The 24,534-nt window shown below is 33.8% G+C and overlaps 1 protein-coding gene across 4 annotated transcripts; it reads right to left on the bottom strand.

Moving 5' to 3' along the window:
- Positions 1-500: 500 nt before the first annotated feature.
- LOC116125365 (receptor protein kinase TMK1-like) lies at positions 501-22,431 on the bottom strand. 4 transcript variants are annotated; one of them, XM_031411107.1, is made up of 4 exons: positions 22,004-22,431; positions 5,585-7,451; positions 2,507-2,829; positions 501-1,300 (listed from the first exon to the last, which is right to left on the bottom strand). In XM_031411107.1, exons 1-4 carry the CDS (start codon positions 22,137-22,139, stop codon positions 771-773), a joined length of 2,856 nt encoding a protein of 951 aa, XP_031266967.1. In that variant the 5' UTR covers positions 22,140-22,431; the 3' UTR covers positions 501-770. The 4 variants fall into 4 exon arrangements, with proteins under 4 accessions (XP_031266967.1, XP_031266968.1, XP_031266966.1 ...); XM_031411108.1 differs by having other exon boundaries at positions 2,507-2,836; positions 5,592-7,451; XM_031411106.1 differs by lacking the exons at positions 501-1,300; positions 2,507-2,829 and adding an exon at positions 3,256-4,055 and having other exon boundaries at positions 5,262-7,451; positions 22,004-22,429.
- Between the last annotated feature and the right edge of the window lie 2,103 nt (positions 22,432-24,534).

The following is a 24,534-nucleotide window of genomic DNA, read 5'->3' as shown; positions in this document are numbered from 1 at the left end:
AGTCAAAACAAGAACAATCATAGTAGTTGATTTCCACTACTAAAACTTATGATTAAAAAATAATTATGAGTAATAAAAAAAAAACAAAAGAGACAATGAATAAGTGATGAGCCCACGTAGTACTAGTTCCTGTCCACAAGAAATGAAATGCAGCTGGCAACCACCATTGTTTTATAGACAAGTATAGATTTATAACAGACAGAGACATTCGTGGGTGAAGATGAGCTGTTCTCTTCAATCTATTATCGTCATCCACTACCAATGACCAAAATATTACATTCCGCAATTGGGGCCTTTCGCAAGCCAATCAAGCTCCAACAATTGCCTCTGACAGCACTTAATGGATATGACGACTTTGAGTATAAAAAAATTATGAATTCAGATGTCGACCTGTGACTAAAAACCATAATTTTCAATATATCGGTATACTAAATATTCTACTCTTTTTATACAAATCCAAACCATTCAGATAAAGCTTGAAGAATCATAGAAGGTTGAACTACTCGTAAATAAAGCACTAAGAAGATGAACATTAGAGAGCAACTCTTGCTTGACTGTAGGTCTATTTATATTTTAACAAATTCTCAACACCGGGAAAACATAAAACTACCATTTAAGCTACAGAGAAAAAGCGGAGAAGAAAACATCTCCAGAAAAATATTGGAATATAGAACCAACCTCACAAAAAGAAGAAAACAAGAGGTCAATGGAATGAACAAAGCAGACTTCTCAAAGCATCGAGAGATACCATATTTTGTTGTCCTCTTCCTTCATCGTCCATCAGCTGAAGTAAATGATTCTGCAAATCCGGATGGTCTAGTAGGTATGCTAGTCTGGGTATTGTCCGCACTGGCAAGGAATGATGAAGAAGAGTCACCCATGTTGCCACTTCCCTCGTATGCCTGCCACTTCTTTAGTGCTTGTGGCAAGGTCATGTCAAGATCAATTCCATATATGTCATCGGAATCAGGTTCTGCTGGTTTCCACAACTCAGCTAGAGATGAAATCACATTTACAACATGACCCATATCAGGCCTCTGGTAGGGCTCCCTTGCACAGCAGTGGCCAGCCAACTCAGCCACAGTGCTTACACTGGCAAGGGTTTCCTCGTCCAGTTCAATTGTTTGGTCAATGGCCTTTCGGAATGTGTCCTTGTTAATATGCATTCTACGGAACCATGTGACAAGATGCACACTATCCTCAGGCTGGGTTTCATCGAGGGCTTTTCTACCCGAAATTAACTCCATTAAAATTACTCCAAAGCTAAACACGTCAACCTTGGTAGTCACACGTCCAGTCACTGCCAAGTCATAAGTACACTTTCAGCATTCATATCACAAAATTCATTGAGAAGAAACCAATGCAACAATAACATCTATAAAGAGGCTAAGACTAACAAAAACAACAATAATATCCACAGATTTATCCATTATTTAAAGAAAAGGTAAAGAAAATTATAGCAGCATATGCTGTTCCCCAAAAAAAAAAAAAAACAAAAAAAAAAAGAGGTTTCAGGAAAAGATTGCCACTCTGTTACCAATATAATTAACACCCTCCACCCATAAAATAAAAAAATAAATTGAAATAATGGTGCAGATAATTATTCATAACCTTTGAAATTCTTTAACAAGTTAGATATGAAATCAGCATAAAACAGTAGAAGACAAATTACCAACTCAAACATGGCCAATAAAACTAATCTATCTTTTTTATTTGTGCACGCAATTTTGATAACCATGCATCAAAACCAAAAATGAGGTCCTCAAAAGAAGGATCAAGAGTTATGTAGGTGCACAGTCGAATAGACAAACTACTTTTAATTAAAGGAATATAGCAAAGAACCATCATAATCTGAACTACTGGAAACTAAAACTTAACTACAGACTCGTGCAATGATGAAAAGGCAAAGACTAAATCATGATCCATAAAAGATTAACAGTTAAAAGAACAGGAAAGGTGCTCTGATGAAACAGATTATATGCCTAGTTGGTGTGCAAGTAGCATCATAGTGACAAACGATTTATCCTTGAAACTAATATGACACCCTTTCTTGTAATTTTCTATCTTTATTCTGCAGTTCGTTTTCATACATTAAGTCAGGAAATAACTGTCGCTTTAGAAAAAGACCCACTCAATTGTACATAATCCATCAACTTTCAAATATTGAAAATAATAAAACAGACTCACTTCTACTATCTTTTGCCCCAGAAAAAAGCCTACAGAAAAGAAAATATTTAAAGAATAAAGAGGGAAATGGGCAAGATTAATTCAATTCCATTATTTTTAGATGTATCATCCCTGTTACCCAATGTTCTCAAAATTATTCAGTGATACATGCTCCAGTTTGATGTATAGACAGTAGCTAGTAATGCAAAATGTTAAGATGTCAAGTAACCTTTGTTTACCGTAACAAACAAAAACTAAACATTCATTTGCATGCATGTATAAAAATAAGAATAAAATTGGGCATGTCATCTCAACACTAACATTTAATCTTATTAGTTACCTGCATACTCTGGAGCAAGATACCCAAAAGTTCCAGCAAGTCTTGTCTCGATTGAATGTTTTCCGTTCTCTGGAGCAAGACGAACCAATCCAAAGTCTGCAACTTTAGCCCGCATATCATCTCCAAGAAGAATGTTGGAAGGTTTCAGATCTCTGTGAATAAAACTTTGATGTGCTAAACCATGAAGATACTCAACACCTCTAGCAACATCCAAGGCAATGGTCAACCTTCTAGTCCACTCAAGCGGTTTCAATCCCTCCTCCTTCCAGTTGAAAAGATGCCTACTAAGGGTCCCCTGTGGCATATACTCATAAACAAGAAGCCTCTCATTTCCATAATAAAAACAAAAGAGACAATGAATGAGTGATGAGCCCACGTAGTACTAGTTCCTGTCCACAAGAAATGAAATGCAGCTGGCAACCACCATTGTTTTATAGACAAGTATAGACAGAGACATTCGTGGGTGAAGATGAGCTGTTCTCTTCAATCTATTATCGTCATCCACTACCAATGACCAAAATATTACATTCCGCAATTGGGGCCTTTCGCAAGCCAATCAAGCTCCAACAATTGCCTCTGACAGCACTTAATGGATATGACGACTTTGAGTATAAAAAAATTATGAATTCAGATGTCGACCTGTGACTAAAAACCATAATTTTCAATATATCGGTATACTAAATATTCTACTCTTTTTATACAAATCCAAACCATTCAGATAAAGCTTGAAGAATCATAGAAGGTTGAACTACTCGTAAATAAAGCACTAAGAAGATGAACATTAGAGAGCAACTCTTGCTTGACTGTAGGTCTATTTATATTTTAACAAATTCTCAACACCGGGAAAACATAAAACTACCATTTAAGCTACAGAGAAAAAGCGGAGAAGAAAACATCTCCAGAAAAATATTGGAATATAGAACCAACCTCACAAAAAGAAGAAAACAAGAGGTCAATGGAATGAACAAAGCAGACTTCTCAAAGCATCGAGAGATACCATATTTTGTTGTCCTCTTCCTTCATCGTCCATCAGCTGAAGTAAATGATTCTGCAAATCCGGATGGTCTAGTAGGTATGCTAGTCTGGGTATTGTCCGCACTGGCAAGGAATGATGAAGAAGAGTCACCCATGTTGCCACTTCCCTCGTATGCCTGCCACTTCTTTAGTGCTTGTGGCAAGGTCATGTCAAGATCAATTCCATATATGTCATCGGAATCAGGTTCTGCTGGTTTCCACAACTCAGCTAGAGATGAAATCACATTTACAACATGACCCATATCAGGCCTCTGGTAGGGCTCCCTTGCACAGCAGTGGCCAGCCAACTCAGCCACAGTGCTTACACTGGCAAGGGTTTCCTCGTCCAGTTCAATTGTTTGGTCAATGGCCTTTCGGAATGTGTCCTTGTTAATATGCATTCTACGGAACCATGTGACAAGATGCACACTATCCTCAGGCTGGGTTTCATCGAGGGCTTTTCTACCCGAAATTAACTCCATTAAAATTACTCCAAAGCTAAACACGTCAACCTTGGTAGTCACACGTCCAGTCACTGCCAAGTCATAAGTACACTTTCAGCATTCATATCACAAAATTCATTGAGAAGAAACCAATGCAACAATAACATCTATAAAGAGGCTAAGACTAACAAAAACAACAATAATATCCACAGATTTATCCATTATTTAAAGAAAAGGTAAAGAAAATTATAGCAGCATATGCTGTTCCCCAAAAAAAAAAAAAAACAAAAAAAAAAAGAGGTTTCAGGAAAAGATTGCCACTCTGTTACCAATATAATTAACACCCTCCACCCATAAAATAAAAAAATAAATTGAAATAATGGTGCAGATAATTATTCATAACCTTTGAAATTCTTTAACAAGTTAGATATGAAATCAGCATAAAACAGTAGAAGACAAATTACCAACTCAAACATGGCCAATAAAACTAATCTATCTTTTTTATTTGTGCACGCAATTTTGATAACCATGCATCAAAACCAAAAATGAGGTCCTCAAAAGAAGGATCAAGAGTTATGTAGGTGCACAGTCGAATAGACAAACTACTTTTAATTAAAGGAATATAGCAAAGAACCATCATAATCTGAACTACTGGAAACTAAAACTTAACTACAGACTCGTGCAATGATGAAAAGGCAAAGACTAAATCATGATCCATAAAAGATTAACAGTTAAAAGAACAGGAAAGGTGCTCTGATGAAACAGATTATATGCCTAGTTGGTGTGCAAGTAGCATCATAGTGACAAACGATTTATCCTTGAAACTAATATGACACCCTTTCTTGTAATTTTCTATCTTTATTCTGCAGTTCGTTTTCATACATTAAGTCAGGAAATAACTGTCGCTTTAGAAAAAGACCCACTCAATTGTACATAATCCATCAACTTTCAAATATTGAAAATAATAAAACAGACTCACTTCTACTATCTTTTGCCCCAGAAAAAAGCCTACAGAAAAGAAAATATTTAAAGAATAAAGAGGGAAATGGGCAAGATTAATTCAATTCCATTATTTTTAGATGTATCATCCCTGTTACCCAATGTTCTCAAAATTATTCAGTGATACATGCTCCAGTTTGATGTATAGACAGTAGCTAGTAATGCAAAATGTTAAGATGTCAAGTAACCTTTGTTTACCGTAACAAACAAAAACTAAACATTCATTTGCATGCATGTATAAAAATAAGAATAAAATTGGGCATGTCATCTCAACACTAACATTTAATCTTATTAGTTACCTGCATACTCTGGAGCAAGATACCCAAAAGTTCCAGCAAGTCTTGTCTCGATTGAATGTTTTCCGTTCTCTGGAGCAAGACGAACCAATCCAAAGTCTGCAACTTTAGCCCGCATATCATCTCCAAGAAGAATGTTGGACGGTTTCAGATCTCTGTGAATAAAACTTTGATGTGCTAAACCATGAAGATACTCAACACCTCTAGCAACATCCAAGGCAATGGTCAACCTTCTAGTCCACTCAAGCGGTTTCAATCCCTCCTCCTTCCAGTTGAAAAGATGCCTACTAAGGGTCCCCTGTGGCATATACTCATAAACAAGAAGCCTCTCATTTCCATCTAAGCAATAGCCAAGAAGTGCTACCAAATGGCGGTGTCGAACTTTGGTAAGAACTGCAATCTCGGACTTAAACTCTGCCAAACCCTTCTCACTCACAATTCCAGCCTCCATCCTCTTCACTGCTATCTTTGTCCCATCATGTAATTCCCCTTTATACACAGTCCCAAAACCACCTCTTCCCAATATATTTTCCTCACTGAAGTTGTTAGTTACATTCCTCAAAACTTGGATTGAGATAACCATATTTCCAGCCTCAACCACATGAATGTCACTAGGCCCACTACTCGTGAGACTATGGCTGTCACTCCCACCTCCATTAACACTAGAATTTGTTACTGTAATCTTAACTCCATTTCCATCCCCTGCATTCTGAGGATGTATCACCACAGTATTCGGACTCTGTACTCTACTGGAACGCTTTCGTTTCCTGGTATACAAACAGACACCTAATCCAACAATAAACGCACCACAAACAGCACCAATCACAGAACCAACAATTTTTCCAGTATTCTTACTCCCACTACCTGAGGAACTGGTTTCTCCGCTATGAGTACCAGGAGTTCCAGATGAACCCCCTGGTGGTGTTCCCGGCGTGAAACTACTGTTATCTTTTCCAATATCAGGGTTCCCATGAATGTTAACAATCACGTTCTGTCTAAACTTCGGCACTTTACCAAAAATATGATTATTTGACACATCTAATTTCTCAAGTTTAGACAAAGTTGTAAGCTCATTAGGTATAGTACCAGTAAGTGAATTACCAGATAGTAACAAATGTCTCAACGATGTAAGCTGAGAGAAATTCGAAGAAATAGTGCCGGTAAGCCCCAAATTTTGGAAATTAACAACCGTGATGCTTCCACCACTATCACACGAAATCCCCTTCCATATCTGAGAGGCATCACAAGGATTATTTCCTTTCCAACTCTGTGCAAACACCACAGGATAACCCACAGATTCGGCAATTGATAACAAAATATTAACCTGACTAGCACAAGGAAAACCAGGATCGTCTAAACAAAAGCTATTAGACCCAGTTCTCATATCCACCCTAATTTTAGAAGTATCAAACTTTGGAGTCGGACCCTGAAGCAAATTATTAGTCAAATTGACCGTAGAAAGTCCAGGAAGATTAACCAAAGATGAAGGAACAATACCCGTCAACTGATTATCTCTCAAGCTGAAGTCCTTCAAGCCAGTAAGCCCTGATAAATCTGGCAAAGGACCCGTAAATTGGTTCGAATAAAGGAAAACCTGAGTCAAAGAAGTCATGCTTTGTAGCAGAGAAACTGATCCATTTAGCTTAGTGTCACTGATTTGGCTATTCAACAAAAGTGTCTCAATTGCTGACCCAGCAAAACTCTCCGGAAGTTGCCCATGGAGATTGTTCATAGCCAAATTCAAACTCTTTAATCCTCGAAATACATCTCCCCCCAGAAACCCAGGAATAGTTCCTGTAACATTAGCCCCGTTTGCAGAAAATTTCTGCAAAGTCGTTGCATTTGTTAAACTCACAGGAATCTCCCAAACCTCAAAGGAATTATAATCAAGGCTTATAGTTTGCAAAGAAGTTAACCCAGAAAAGAAATCAGGGGGGAAATATGTAAAATTGTTGTCATTAAAAAGCACTTCCTGCAGAGAACTCAACCCAGCAAGACTTGGGATAGGCCCACTCAGTTCATTCTTCATCACCTCAAGAACAGTCAGTGACGTTAAGTTCCTGAGGTCCGGTGGGAGAGTTCCTTTCAGGCTCTGTGAACCGATTTGGATCTTGGTGACCCGATTGTCCGAACAGTCAACGTGTTCCCACTTACACGGGTTAGGGTCGGTCCAGCCCAAGTTTGGCGGATTGCCTATGCTGGTTTTAAGAGCTTGCATGGCTGCAGCATCTGGACTAGACTGAGAGTAAACTGAGGAAGTTAAAGAGAAAAGAGAAAGGAGGAAAAGGGAAAATGAAGAAAAAGAAAACCCCAGACTGGGTTTGTTCATTTTCTTGGGAAAACAAGGGAGAAAGTGAAGGAAAACAAAAAAGGGGCAAACTTTACAAGTAAAAAGAGCTTATGTAGGCATTGCAGGTGAGGTGTTTGTTGGATTGGTTGAATGAATTTTGATTGTTTGTTTGAAGTTTCAAAGTTATGTTATTTGTGTTGGCGTTGATGGTGTGTTTGTAAAGGGAAGATTTGAGGGGAAGCGGCGGAGATAGAGGAGAATAATGGTGTAAAGTGTAATAATATTGGAAAGATGGAGGGAGAGAGAGAGAGAGAGAGAAAGGTGGGGTTAAATTAATAGGCTAGAGGAAGAGAGTAAAGGGGTTAGGCGTGGAATATTATGTTTTGGAGAAATTGAAATTGAAATTCGGCAGTTGGCACATGGAAGTGGGGTCCTTTTTTCTTTTACAAAATTATGTATGTATTATTTTATCAACATCATGGACCGGAGATGGTCAAGTATGGTTCATGGACTAGCACCACTCTCATACATCTCTACAATTTCTATAATCAATAATCTCATTCATCCCCTCCGCATGACATTATCACAGCTAAGTGTTTTCTACACATTACAATAATGGAGATAAGGTATGTAAGTTCTGAATACCAAACATGTTTCTTTTTTACTGGGTTTCTTTATCAATTTAGAGGAAGTGACAATAACCATGCATATTAAATTTTGTTCAAATTTGGAAATGCTACTTGTCTTATTTTTGTCATTTTATACCTTTAATGCGTAAACGTAAACTTCGGGTGCATTTGTTTTAGTATTTTAGATAATATTTTTGAAAAAGTAAGAGTTGGGTGATAATAACGAGGTAGGATTTAAAAATTAACAAAAACACTTCTTAGGTTTGTTAATTTCTAAACACTTCTGTAATAAAAATATTAAAAATTATAAAAACACCCCCACTCACCCATTAAATACTGGCAGTCGGCCACCACTGCCGAAGGGTGGTCGGAGTCGCCGTATCGACGCAAAATCGGTTGGATCTGGCCGGTCGTGTGTCGAGATGGCCTTTTTCAGTCACATCCACCATGGATCTGGCCGAAAAAAGCTAGAAATACGGCTAGATCTAGCCATTGATAACCAGATCTGGCCGCGTTTGGCCGACGGTCAAAGATATAACTGTCATTGACAACTAGCTACGACCAAAGATCTGGTCTTTTCTAGCCAGATCCACGGTGGATCTGGCTGGAAAATGCTATATCGATGCATTACCGGCCAAATCTAGCCAAAAGTGTACCATTATACCAGATTCCAGCCACCTTCCAGTGGTGGTTGTCGGAATTTGGGAAATGTGGGTGGATAGGGGTGTTTTTGTCAATTTCTAAACTTTTTTGGGGGGTGTTTAGTTAAATTAACAAACTTAAGAAGTTTAAAATAATTAAATAAAATACAATAGTATTTTCAAAGTAAGGAACAAATGTGTATTTTGGAAATGATAGGAATAGGATAAGACAAAAATAGGGAAACAATAGCACTTTGTGTAGATTTGGGAAATTATTTATTGGTGGATTATTAATGATCTGGTTACCCTTTTTACCAACCCAATTGGATTGAAAATTAAATTAAATTTTTGAATAAGATTAATTTTCTATTTTAGGAGATGTTTTTTTGTGTGAGTAATATATCTCAACAAATTTTATGAGATTAAAAGAAGATGTAACTTTCTGATATGAACTAATATGTATAGGATAAGAAGATATATAAATTTATAATAGAAGTATTATATTATTTAAAGAATTCAAATAATTTTTTTTGTATATATATAAAATTAATTGTCCTAAATTAAAACACACGTTAAGAGAAAATAAAATCAAATAAATTATTTGAATATTGAGGTAGATGGCATAATTTTCTTGATTGACCAATAAATTGGGGTCAAGTGGTCAACTAGTCAATCTAATTCGTGCCAGCCACTTAACGCTACTTTTATTTTTGACTCTTTGTTACCTTGTTACTCATTTCTTAAAAAAAAAAAGAGAAGAGAAGGAAAAAAAGCTGTACTTTGTTTTCCACATGTTATAATGATTATAATTTTCTAAAATATAATTGTTTTTAGACAGTATTTCCAGAAGAGTAATTTATAAATTAGAATTTTACTTTGTATACTAGGGGTGGGAGAAATAGTCTAAAAATCGAACCAAACCGAAAATCAGTTAGAAACTGAATCGAAAATTAGGTTTTTTTATAAACCAATTCGGTATGCAAAATTTTAAAAATCAGAAAATCAGTTCAGTTTTCAGTTTGGGATATTTCTCAAACTGGTTAACCGGAATCGGTTTTTAAAACTGGTTTTACCCTATGTATATAAGCAAAATGTGTTTTGATTTTTTAGCCTTTATGTTTTGTAATATCTCATCTCTTTACTCTTTACTCTTTACTCTTATTCTCCATTTCTCTTCTCTGCCTCCAGTATCCACACTCCAGACTAGACTCCATCTTCGCACTTCGCCATCAACGCCACCCGTAGTCCCACACCCATCAGGCCATCACCAAACTCAAACTCCAAACCTGGTGGACCATATTTTGCATTGATATTATTCGGTAGACCATATTTTGCATTGAATTTCTATTTTTTGGAGAATTGCTAACTATAAGTTTATTTATTGTACATGTAGATATAGATGTAGACCTAGAGATCTGAATTTTTAAGAAGACTCCTTTTATTTGCAAATGTTTTTAAGTTTTTAATTATGCCAATGTTTTTATTAATGAGTACTGAGTAATGTGTAATTGAATACTTTATGTTTTTATTTCATATTCTGGATTCAGCATCTGCAAATAGGTAATTTAATGTGTTTTTCACACAAAGAATACAACAATAATACCCAAATAAAAGAAAAAAAAGCATGAAATTATATATGAAATAATAAATATTTGAATTTAGGGACTTAAATGTAAAAATTGAAGAATTTTAGGGTGAATTTGAAAATCGGTTTGAAAACCGGTTAACCGATAACCGAACCGATAACCGGTTTACAATCGATTTATAGAATAAACTGGTCTGGTTTCGATTTGCATTTTGTCTAAATCGACTAACCAGTTTGGTTTCCGGTTTGCCCTATCCGATTCGATTAACTGGATTATCCCACCCCTATTGTATACTTTCCTTATAAAAAAGAAAAAAAAAATATTTTCATTTTTCTTCTGTGTGGGATCATTTAAAATAAAATGTGTCTACTCCATTTGTAAAGTATTAAAATAAAATGTTAGGAGGTGTTAGAGGGACTGTTTAATACGGATTTTTTTTTTTCCTGAGTAAATAGCTTTTTTCCACCCAAATAATGATTTAATAACACTTTTCCACTTGCAGACTTTTAAATATCATTTTACTACCCAAATTTATATTTTATTTCTGATTTCGGCATTATTGCGACCCTACATCACCACCATTAACTTCTCCAATCATCACTTATCAAAACCTCACCAATCATTGGCAATTGAGCTATTAGGGTTTGCGCAATCACCCTTCTCAAGTCAAATTCTGATTAATTACAACCAACAAAATCTAATCTTCCATGACCAAAAAACTCATCGGCCTCCCCTCTTCAAAAGTTTCAACAGTCTGGCCCAAGTTTGATCTTTGCCGTCTAAATATAAATTTGGGTAATATGTAAAATAATATTTTAAAAGTTTGTAGGTAAAAAAGTGTCATTAAGTCATTATTTGAGTGGAAAAAAGTCGTTTACTCTTTTTTTTTTTAAATATTATAGAGGGTTAACGATAATATGAGAAGGTTTTAATATTTTTTGAACAACTGAAATGAGTTTAATTCTAAACAGTTTCATGGAAAAATAAACCCACAAAAAGAAATTGAAAATTGAAAAAAGAATTTTTATTATCTATAATTTTAATAAAATAAGTGTATAAAAATATTTTCATATTTGCGAATATTTCCACCTTGATCATTTTTATTTTGTGATTCATATGTTTCATGCTTGCCTTTTACTTATTATCATGTGCTTGTATGATTTATATATTAATCTAGTTGGGATAAATTCTATTAATTTGTTGTCGGATTTAAATAAAATATAAATAAATATATAATAATTAAGGAAAAAAAAAAAGAAAGTTGAGTGTCCCAACATTGTTGACATATATACCCCTGTGAATCAATTTGTCTAGGGACATTCTTCTCTTCCTTAGAGTTGATTAATTAATTAATCTATTTTAATGATGTACTTATTTCCAGATATGCCCTTCTGATTTCTTCTGATTTGTCCAGCAGCATAGTTGTCAACCTACCCAACAGTTCTTGACATTAGCATTAACAATTCCTGACATTTCTTAAATGCCTAATTAATTACCTCCTATTTCTTAATTATTTTTTAATTAAGGTCAACTTTAATTCTAATATTTGTAGTCGTGTCACTGTATTTGAAGTACCCCTACGCCATCGTATTAAGATAGAGGCAATATTATATTTTATGTGAAATATTAAGTGACGTTCATTTACGTCAATTACAATTTTGTTTTAAAAATAAAAATAAAAAGGTTTATTTTATATTTTTAAAATTAAAAAATGCGTACAAGATATTTTCAAAAGGAGCATTTGAAAATGAAAACAGTAAAAAAAAAAAGACTTTATAATCCAAGTTGCGCCCCAAAATACGCTAAAATCAAAAGCTTAGAGGGTTAAAGCGAGCAAATTTGAGAGGAAACGTCTTGTTCATAGGCATAGCAATATGCCAATAACTAGTTGTCAAGGAATAGATTCCAAAGTTCTTGGAATTAAGTGGGGATGTGAGAAAACATCCAAATATTTCTAAATGCAACCAGCTGGAAAATTCTAGAATATTACCACCATCATTTTAGTCCAATTTAATATTATTAATTTAAATAATTCTAAAGTAACTTATTGTTGAAATAATTCCAGCACTTTCGAGGTATCAAAGTTTTTTTTTTTTTTTTGGGTTTGTTATGATCAAAGGTGTTTGGATTAGTTTATGCGTATTTCAACTAATTTTTTGAGACATTATAGTTATTGACCGGGTATGAACTTCAGTGATGACCCCTATTAGCAATCGTGAGGACTCAAACTCGAGAGACTATGTTAGATCCTCCTCTTATTCTTTTATCTTCAAAGGAATTCAAACTTGGGAGACCATGTTAGATTCTTCTCTTGCTCTTTTACCATTAAGGGGACTCGAACTTATGAGACCATGTTAGATCTTCCTTTATTCTTTTACCATCAGACTACCAAATGATGGTTGGTATCAAAGAATTTACAATTTCTTCTTCTAAAAAAAAAAAAAAAAAAATCATATCCAATTGAGGTGGTAGATGACATGATTTTAGAAGTTCCTATATTTTAGTTAATTTTTTTTTTTTAATTTCTGACATAAAATAAAGACTAAATTTTCACTAACTCTGAGAAACGGGTTAACTAATTAATTTTTGTATTTTTCTATCATAGAAGATAAATCGTTTATAGAAAATGCATAAAATGATGTTATATATACAAATTAATTATACAAACTCTTGTACATAAATTGGCATAACTCTTTTATGTCACATTATTCATTTGTTTAAACTTTTATTAAATTTATTATACAGATTCATCATTCATTATATGACAAATCATATTGTATAAAAAGTGTGCAACTAGTATTATTTAAACGTTATAAATATAAAGAGAAGGGAAATATATCCATTAAAATAGTATTAATCCGATGGAAGAGGCCAGTTTTGAAGATGGCGTTGGACAGAGGAAATAAATACCAAAATATGCAACATAAATTGTAAGAGATAATCAACCTCTTCTTTCTGACACGTTGCTGTTTAGATAATGAGGTAGGCGTCAAATATATACAAACCGTCAATTTATTTTGTTCTGGAAAGGTTTAATTGAACATAAGTGGTCCACGTGTTGTTGAGAGGCTGTCATTTCAATTTCTCTCCTTGCCGCCCAATAGAGACATCAACCTTTGATATTAATGCTTTGGTTGAATGATTCAATGTGAAATTTATTATCATATAATATAAAATAGATGATACACCCGTTTTATTTATTTCAACATTTGTATTTCAAGTTCTATAAGTAGATAATCCACTTTAGTGGTGCACAGTGCACACGTACATTTTAAGATAAGTTGGATTTATTCTCTTTGCCGTCCAATTTCTTGAGCGTTTATACCATAAAACATTTAGCTTCATCTGGTAAAGGTTAGATTTCAATTAGAGCTTTTGTTATTAACACTGCATTTTTTTTTTTTTTTTTTCAAGTTTGAGCTGTTTGACTACTATTTATGAATATTATATATATATAGAAACACAAAACTAAATATACTTAATACATAATGCGGAATTAGAATACTTACCTCCAGCCATCACTACTAGAAAAACTCACTTTCTTAACAGTTTTTCACCTGTCATTGAAACCCCTATGAAGAAAAGGTGGTGACCGTTTTTAAATTGTTAAGAATTTCTTGACTGATTCTTGACAGTTATAAACTGTCAAGGATTTGACCGAATGTTGACACTGTTAAGAATTTTTAACAAAACTAAAATAAAATGTTCTGAATAATAATATTAATAATAATTTTTCATCCTTGACAGTCTTCAAACTGTCAAGAATTTTGTTTGTAAGTATTTTTTTAGATTTTTTTTTTTTTTGTANACACAAAACTGAATATACTTAATACATACGTACTTAATGCGGAATTGGAATACTTACCTCCAGCCATCACTAGTAGAGTTGGGCATTTGGAACCCGGCCAAAAAGCTCAGTTCCAAAATCAGGTCCTAGAACCGGTCCTTGAGAGGACCGGACCTAGAAGACCTGATCCCAAAACGGGACCAAGCCTAAGGAGGAGGGCCTAGGCCCTCCACTGGGCCCTCTTCCAAGGCCTGGGTCCAAAAAATTTTATATTTTTTCAATATAGTCCCCTGTCAAATTACATAAAACTCTCTGTTAATTTTAAAATAAATATAAATTATGAGGGTTAAAATAAAATTTTACAAAATTTATAAAAAAAAAAATCTTCCAGATCTAAAAAATTTATAAATTTTACCCCTAAAAAATACTAAAAACCTCCTATAAAATTTCGTTTTGCCCCCAAAATATAAAAAAAAATTGAGGGAAAAAAAAAATTATCTAAGCCCCATGGGACCGGTCTTGGGCCCATGGGACCAGACCCGACCAGGCCTAGGGCCTGGTCCAGGTCCTGGTTTTTCTCATGGGCCTGGGACCGGTCCTAGGCCCAGGCTTGGGCCCGCAAGGGACCGGTCCCTGCCCACCTCTAATCACTACTAAAAAAACTCACTTTCTTAACAGTTTTTTACCCGTCATTGAAACCTCCATGAAGAAAAGGTGGTGACCGTTTTTGAACTGTTAAGAATTTCTTGATTGATTCTTGACAGTTATAAACTGTCAAGGATTTGACTAAATGTTGACACTGTCAAGAATTTTTAACAAAAAAAAAAAAATTTGTTCTGAATAATAATATTAATAATAATTTTTCATCCTTGACAGTCATCGAATTCTCAAGAATTTTGTTTGTAAGTATTTTTTTAGATTTTTTTTTTTTTTTTGTAATTAGTTTATTTTTCATATTATTATCAATTAAATAATAGAATAATGCAATAAAAATCTTCATAATATTCCTCAACTAACAACAATGATCACAATTCATAAATAAATTTAAACATTCAACAATGTTCTAATTAATGTTGTAAGCGAAATTCAACAAAGTTGATATATCATTCAACAAAAGTTTAATACATATTTTTTCCGTCATTGATGCTTTGACATCAATGAAACATCAACAACTAAAAGAAGTTTGATATGTACATTGTCTATTCTCCTCTTACTTGCATTTATCATTTAAAAACCGACCTTTTCTTTAACAAATCTTCAAAGGAAGCATCAGGTGGAACTGAAGGCCAAACCGATGGCTTTGGCCAAGGTAGCAAGCTAAGAGAGGCACTGCTCAAAGGAAGACGAAATAAATTAACAGATGAATGATAAAGCGACAAAAAGGTCAAAATTCGGCACAGTTATAAGGTAATTTATTTTTTGTCATAAGGTCAAGCTTACGGAATGGTATAACCATCAAATTGATATTGATCTTAAGTATTAATTCATACCAGCTTACAAAGCTTCTTTCTATACCTAATCCATATTAAATTAGGTATGCAAGCCTCATGAACTGCCATAATCATAAACCCACTTAAACAATATTTCTATATATAAGGTTCAACGAGACAAATAAAAAAAACAAGTTTCACAGTCCATAATGATGTGAAATTCTACAAAATATATTCAGAGAAAGTTGGGATATGCCTTGACAAGAACTCACCAAAGTTAACAAACTCCGTCAAAATATGCATGGAGTAAGTGTCAGAGTCATAGAGTGAGTTGTCGTCTACTGAATAGGAGTAGTAAAAACGAGAACTTTTTTTCCAGTGCCAGAAATAAGTCGACTATGAGGGTTTGCAAAAATGAGTGAAATAAGGGATAAGCATAAATTTTAAGAAAAAAATTGTGAATGAAACATTGGTGGCAAAAATGGGTGGGAAAAGTTTTAGGCATTTTTTTTTTTAAATATATATACTTAATCCTTGACAATTTTTAATTATCAAGGATTGAGATTACAACAGTTAAGAACAAGATTTACAAAATTTATTTTTAACTAATTCATTGACAGTTAATAACTGTCAAGAATCATTCAAAACGATAAATGATTATTTTAAATTCTTGATAGTTCATAAACGGTCAATAATCAGTTAAGAATTACAATTCTTGATAGTTTTTCAAAACGGTCAAGAAAATCTATCAACTCATTCTGTCAAAGAATGGGGTTTTTCTAGTAATGCATATTGTCCAAGTGTTATGAGAGAATCAATCCAGAGATGATATAAGCTAAATGTGGATTGCAGTAAACCCAAGATGTAGATGATTTGTGAGAGAGTGTTTGAGAGATGTTTTCTAGCCTATGTCAAATAAAACTATATGTATATCCTCTTATCACACATTGATGGAGAAAGTGATATATTTATAACAATTATACTATACTTACAAAGAAATCTTACAAAGATTCCCATACAAAATGAGGTGGCAAAAAATGAATGGAATAGTGAATTTAAAACTCATTAAATTCATTATTCCATTCATTTTTTGTCACATCACTTTGCATGAAAATCTTTATAAAATTTCTTTATAAGTGTAATATTACTCTATTTATAATGACTAGGTTAGGGACTAAGAAAACTCCCAGCAACTACCCTTCAACCTTCCATCAAGACTAAGACTGACAGCTTAACTTTATAACTCCTTAAAACCATCATTAGTTGCATTATATTAACTGTATTATTATTATTATTTTAACTGCATAATTGTAGTACGTGGCCATGTTAGATCTTACAATATTAAAGATTTTTTTTTTCTAAAATAACGAATTATAATAAAAGGTTTAAGAACAATTCTTTATTTATGAATTTTTAGTATATGACATACATTACCAGGATTATTGTGCATGCCATGTTGGTTTGAAGTGATGGGCCTCTTTTGGGACAAGATTTTGCTATAACTATTTGTAACCTTTAGATGGCATAATTTTCTTGATGACCAATAAATGAGCACCAAGGTTCTGAAAACCGGACCGGACCGTCTGGTCGGACCGGTTTGATCGGTGACCGGCATCATTTCCGGTCCGGAATAAGTAAAAAAACGTTATTTGCATTTAAACCGGTTGGACCGCAGTTGAACCGCCAGAATAGTGCCGAATCGCGGTCCAATCGCGGTTGAATCCGCCGGATTCCGACACATCGAGGGGGGAGAATCACCGCCATTAGACTTGATGGCATCTCCAAAAAAACCTGCCATTTCAGTGGCCGTCGTCCAGCCATCGTCGCTCGGTCCACCTAAACTTCACGCGACCGTCAGAGTTATTTTGTTGATTCGCGGCGATTTCGGCGCGATGGAACTCCTTGGCACCATCATCAGAGTCGCTGGCACTTAAACATCAAAAGCCCCAAGATTCCAGCTTCGATTGGCCGGTCGACGTCGCTGCCGTCACCACTCACCAGAATCTTCGCATAATAGGGGTGTTTTAGATAGTTTCAAACCTTAAGGGAGTATATAGGGGTGGTTTTGATGAATTTTAAACCTTTAGGGACTAAAAGAATTTTATAAATTACGGTCCAACCGACCGATCCAACCGGTCAAACCGGAAACCGGACCCTTGAACGGGTCATTGTCCGATCCAGTTTTCAAACAGTGGTCAAGTGGTCAACTAGTCAATCTATCGTGCCAGCCACTTAACGCTACTTTATTTTTGACTCTTTGTTACTTTGTTACTCTTTCTTAAAAAAAAAAAAAAAAAAGAGAAGAGAAAGAAAAAAAGCTGTACTTGTTGTCCACATGTATAATGATTATAATTTTCTAAAAATATATATGTTTTTAGGCAGTATTTAATTTATAAATTAGAATTTTACTTTGTATACTAGAGGGGTGGAGAAATAGTCGAAAATCAGTCAGAAACCGAATCGAAAATTAGGTTTTTTTATAAACCAATTCGGTTGCAAAATTTTAAAAATCAGAAAATCAGTTCAGTTTTCGTTTGGGAATTCTCAAACTAGTTAACGGAATCGGTTTTTAAAACTGGTTTTACCATATGTATATAAGCAAAAAGGTTTGATTTTTTGCCTTTATGTTTTGTAATATCTCATCTCGTTACTCTTTACTCTTATTCTCTATTTCTCTTCTCTGCCTCCAGTATCCACACTCCAGACTAGACTCCATCTTCCACTTCGCCATCAACGCCACCCCAGTCCACACCATCCGGCCATCACCAAACTCAAACTCCAAACCTGGTGGACCATATTTTGCATTGATATTATTCGTAGACCATATTTGCATTGAATTTCTATTTTTGGAGATTGCTAACTATAAGTTTATTTATTGCAATGCAGATATAGATGTAGACCTAGAGATTTGAATTTTAAGAAAACTCTTTTTATTTGCAATGTTTTAAGTTTTTAATTATGCCAATTTTTTATTAATGAGTATGAGTAATGTGTAATTGAATACTTTATTTATTTCATTCTTGATTCAGCATTGCAAAAGGTAATTTAATTGTTTTTCACAAAAGAATACAACAATAATACCCAAATAAAAGAAAAAAAAAAGCATGAAATTATATAAAATAATAAATTTGAATTTAGGGATAAATGTAAAAATTGAAGAATTTTAGGGTGAATTTGAAAATTGGTTTGAAAACCCGTTAACAGTACCGAACCGAATAGTTGTTTACAATCGATTTATAGAATAAACGGTCGGTTTCGATTTGCATTTTGTCTAAATAATAACTAGTTGGTTTCCTTTGCCCTATCCGTTCGATTAACGGATTATCCCACCTATTGTATACTTTCCTTATAAAAAGAAAAAAGAAAAAAAAAATTTTCATTTTTCTTCTGTGTGGGATCATTTAAAATAAAAGTGTCACTCCATTGTTAAAGTATTAAAATAAAATGTTAGGAGGTGTTAGAGGGATGTTTATACAGTGATTTTTTTTTTTTTTTGAGAAAAAGTTTTTTCCACCCAAATAATGATTTAATAACATTTTCCACCAGCAAACTTTTAAATATCATTTACTACCCAAATTTATATATTTTGATTTTGGCATATTCGAACTCACACCACACCATTTATTCTCCCATCATACTTATCAAAACCCCCAATCATTGCAATTGAGCTATAGGGTTTCCACTACCCCTCCCAAGTCAAATTCTGATTAATTACAACCAACAAAATCTAATATTTCCATCACCAAAAACTCATCGCCTCCCTCTTCAAAAGTTTCAATAGTCGGCAAGTTGATCTTTGCCGTCTAAATATAAATTTGGTAATATGTAAAATAATATTTAAAAGTTTGTGTGAAAAAAGTTTCATAAATCATTATTTAGTGGGAAAAAGTCTTACTCTTTTTTTTTTAAATATTATAGAGGGTTAACGATAATATGGGAAGGTTTTAATATTTTTGAACAACTAGATGAGTTTTATTCTAAACAATTTCAGGAAAAATAAACCCACAAAAAGAAATTGAAAATTGAAAAAGAATTTTTATTATCTATAATTTAATAATAAGTGTTAAAAAATATTTCATATTTGCGAAATTTCACCTGATCATTTTATTTTGTGATTCTATGTTTCATGCTTGCCTTTTACTTATTATATGTGCTTGTATGATTTATATAATCTAGGTGGGATAAATTCTATTAATTTGTTGTCGGATTTAAAAATATAAATAAATATATAATAATTAGGGAAAAAAAAAAAAGTTGAGTGTCCCAACATTGTTGACATATATACCTGTGAATCAATTTGTCTAGGGGCATTCTTTCTTCCTTAGAGTTGATTAATTAATTAATCTATTTTAATGATGTACTTATTTCCAGATATGCCCTTCTATTTCTTTGATTTGTCCAGCGCATAGTTGTCACTACCCAACAGTCTTGACATTAGCATTAACAATTCCTGACATTTCTTAATGCCTAATAATTACCTCCTATTCTTAATTATTTTTTAATAAGGTCAACTTTAATTCTAATATTTGTAGTCGTGTCACTGTATTTGAAGTCCTACGCCATCGTATTAAGATAGAGGGAATATTATATTATGTGAAATATAAGTGACGTTCATTTACGTCAATTACAATTTTGTTTTAAAAATAAAAATAAAAGGTTTATTTTATTTTTAAATTAAAAAATGCGTACAAGATATTTTACTTTAAAAAAACAGTAAAAAAAAAGACTTTATAATCCAAGTTGCGTCCCAAAATACGCTAAAATCAAAAGCTTAGAGGGTTAAAGCGACAAATTTGAGAGGAAACGTCTTGTTCTAGGCATAGCAATATGCCAATAACTAGTTTCAAGGAATAGATTCCAAAGTTTTTGGAATTAAGTGGGGATGTGGAAAACATCCAAATATTTTAAATGCAACCAGCTGGAAAATTCTAGAATATTACCACCATCATTTTAGTCCAATTTAAATATTAATTTAAATAATTCTAAAGTAACTTATTGTTGAATAATTCCAACACTTTCCAGGTATCAAAGTTTTTTTTTTTTTGTTTGGATTAGAGATGTTGGGTGTTTATGCGTATTTCAATAATTTTTTGAGATATTAGTTATTGACCGGGTATGAACTTCAGTGACCAACAATAGTAATCGTAGGGACTCAACTCGAGAGAATCATGTTAGATCTCTTCTTATCTTTTATCTCAAGAAATCAAACTTGGAAGACATGTTAGATTTCCTCTTGCTCTTTTACCATTAAGGGGACTTGAACTTATGAGACATGTTAGATCTTCTTTATTCTTTTAATCAGACTACCAATGATGGTTGGTATCAAAAATTTACAATTTCTTCTTCTAAAAAAAAAAAAAAAATCAATATCCAATTGTGGTGGTAAATGACATGATTTTAGAAGTTCCATATTTTAGTTAATTTTTTTTTATTTCTGACATAAAAAAAGACAAATTTCACTAACTCTGAGGAACGGGTTAATAATTAATTTTTTGTATTTTCTATCATAGAAGAGATAAATCGTTTATAGAAAATGCATAAAATGAGTGTATATATACAAATTAATTACAAAACTCTTGTACATAATTGGCATAACTCTTTTATGTCACATTATCATTTGTTTAAACTTTTATTAATTATTATACAGATTCATCATTTATATGACAAATCATATTGTATAAAGAGTGTGCAACTAGTATTATTTAAACGTTATAAATATAAAGAGAAGGGAAATATATCCATAAATAGTATTAATCATGGAAGAGGCCAGTTTGAAGATGGCGTTGGACAGAGGAAATAATACCAAAATATGCACATAAATTGTAAGAGATAATCAACCTCTTCTTTCTGACAGTTGCTGTTAGATAATGAGAGTAGGGTCAAATTATACAAACCGTCCATTTATTTTGTTCTGGAAAGGTTAATTGAACATAAGTGGTCACGTGTTGTTGGAGAGCTGTCATTTCAATTTCTCTCCTTGAATTAAAGCTTGGTGGTGAATGATCAATGTGAAATTTATTATCATATAATATAAAATAGATGATAACACGTTTTATTTATTTATCCATTTGTATTTCAAGTTCTATAAGTAGATAATCCACTTTAGGGTGCACAGTGCACACCACGTACATTTTAAGATAAGTTGGATTATTCTCTTTGCCGTCCAATTTCTTGAGCGTTTATACCATAAAACATTTAGCTCATCTGGATAGGTTAGATTTCAATTAGAGCTTTTGTTATAACACGCATTTTTTTTTTTTTTTAAGTTTGAGCTGTTTGACTATTATTTATGAATAATTATATATATTAGAAACACAAAAAACTAAAATATACTTAATACCATAATGCGGAATTGAATACTTACCTCAAGCCATCGGATTGCCTATGCTGGTTTTAAGAGCTTGCATGGCTGCAGCATCTGGACTAGACTGAGAGTAAACTGAGGAAGTTAAAGAGAAAAGAGAAAGGAGGAAAAGGGAAAATGAAGAAAAAGAAAACCCCAGACTGGGTTTGTTCATTTTCTTGGGAAAACAAGGGAGAAAGTGAAGGAAAACAAAAAAGGGGCAAACTTTACAAGTAAAAAGAGCTTATGTAGGCATTGCAGGTGAGGTGTTTGTTGGATTGGTTGAATGAATTTTGATTGTTTGTTTGAAGTTTCAAAGTTATGTTATTTGTGTTGGCGTTGATGGTGTGTTTGTAAAGGGAAGATTTGAGGGGAAGCGGCGGAGATAGAGGAGAATAATGGTGTAAAGTGTAATAATATTGGAAAGATGGAGGGAGAGAGAGAGAGAGAGAGAAAGGTGGGGTTAAATTAATAGGCTAGAGGAAGAGAGTAAAGGGGTTAGGCGTGGAATATTATGTTTTGGAGAAATTGAAATTGAAATTCGGAGGTTGGCACATGGACGTGGGGTCCTTTTTTCTTTTACAAAATTATGTATGTATTATTTTATCAACATCAGGATTGGAGATGGTCAAGTATGGTTCATGGACTAGCACCACTCTCATTCATCTCTACAACTTCTATAATCAATAATCTCATTCATCCCCTCCCCATAACATTATCACAGCTAAGTGTTTTCTATACATTACAATAATGGAGATAAGGTATGCAAGTTCTGAATACCAAACATGTTTCTTTTTTACTGGGTTTCTTTATCAATTTAGAGGAAGTGACAATAACCATGCATATTAAATTTTGTTCAAATTTGGAAGTGCTAGTTGTCTTATTTTTGTCATTTTATACCTTTAATGCTAAACGTTAACTTCGGGTGCGTTTGTTTTAGTATTTTAGATAATATTTTTGAAAAAGTAAGAGTTTGGTGGTAATAACGAGGTAAGATTTAAAAATTAACAAAAACACCTCCTCGGTTTGTTAATTTCTAAACACCTCTGTAATAAAAATATTAAAAATTATAAAAACACCCCCACTCACCCATTAAATACTAGCAGTCAGCCACCACTATCGAAGGGTGGTCGGAGTCGCCGTATCGACGTACGATCGGCTGGATCTGGCCGATTGTGTGCTGAGATGGCCTTTTTCAACCACATCTACCGTGGATCTGACCGAAAAAAGCTAGAAATACAGCTAGATCTGGCCATTGATAGCCAGATCTAGCCGCGTTTCACGGCCAAACATATGGCTTTCATTGACGACTAGCTACAACCAAAGATCTGATCTTTTCTAACAAAATCCACGGTGGATCTGGCTGGAAAAGGCTATATCGATGCACTACCGCCCAAATCTAGCCGATAGTGCACCATTATACCAGATTTCGGCCACCTTCCAGTGGTGGTTGTCGGAATTTGGTAAATGTGGGTGGGTGGGGGTGTTTTTGTCAATTTCTAAACTTTTTGAGAGATGTTTAGTTAAATTAACAAACTTAGGAGGTTTAAAAATAATTAAATATAATATAATAGTATTTTCAAAGTACGGAAACAAATGTGTATTTTGGAAATGATAGGAATAGGATTGGGTAAAAATAGGGAAACAAAAGCACTTTGTATAGATTTGGGAAATTATTTATTGGTGGATTATTAATGATCTGGTTACCCTTTTTACCAACCCAATTGGATTGAAAATTAAATTAAATTTTTGAATAAGATTAATTTTCTATTTTAGGAGATTTTTTTTGTGGGTAATATATCTCAACAAATTTTATGAGATTAAAAGGAGATGTAACTTTCTGATATGAACTAATATGTATTGGATAAGAAGATATATAAATTTATAATAGAAGTATTATATTATTTAAAGAATTCGAATAATTTTTTTTGTATATATATAAAATTAATTGTCCCAAATTAAAACACACGTTAAGAGAAAATAAAATCAAATAAATTATTTGAATATTGAGGTAGATGGCATAATTTTCTTGATTGACCAATAAATTGAGCACCAAGGTTTGAAAACCGGACCGGAACGTCTGGTGGTACCGGTTTGATTCGGTGACCGTCCCATGTTCGTCCGATAGTAAAAAACGTTATTTGCATTAAACCGGATTGGACCGCAGCTTGAACCCGAGATAATAGTTGCGATCGCGGTCCAACGCGTTGAATCCCGCCGATCCGACATCGACGTCGAGGAGAAATAACGCCATTAGACTTGATGCATCTCCACTACAAAACCCTGCCATTTTCAGTGGCAGTCGTCCAGCCATCGTCGCTCGCCGTCCACCAACTTACTTCACGCTCCGTCAGAGTTTTTGTTGATTCCGGCGATTTCGCGCGATGGAACTCCTTGGCACATCATCAGAGTCGCTGGCACTTACACATCAAAAGCCCCAAGATTCCAGCTTCGATTGGCCGTACGATCGTCGCTGCCGTCACCACTCACCAGAATCTTCGCATAATAGGGTGTTTTAGATAGATTTCAAACCTTACAGGGGTTATAGGGGTTTTTTGATGAATTTAACC

This window comes from Pistacia vera, unplaced genomic scaffold (genome assembly GCF_008641045.1).
Source record: "Pistacia vera cultivar Batoury unplaced genomic scaffold, PisVer_v2 Contig163, whole genome shotgun sequence".
Classification (NCBI taxonomy): domain Eukaryota; kingdom Viridiplantae; phylum Streptophyta; class Magnoliopsida; order Sapindales; family Anacardiaceae; genus Pistacia; species Pistacia vera.
Note: the sequence above shows the minus strand (reverse complement) of the source record. Positions and strands in the feature narration are given on the sequence as shown.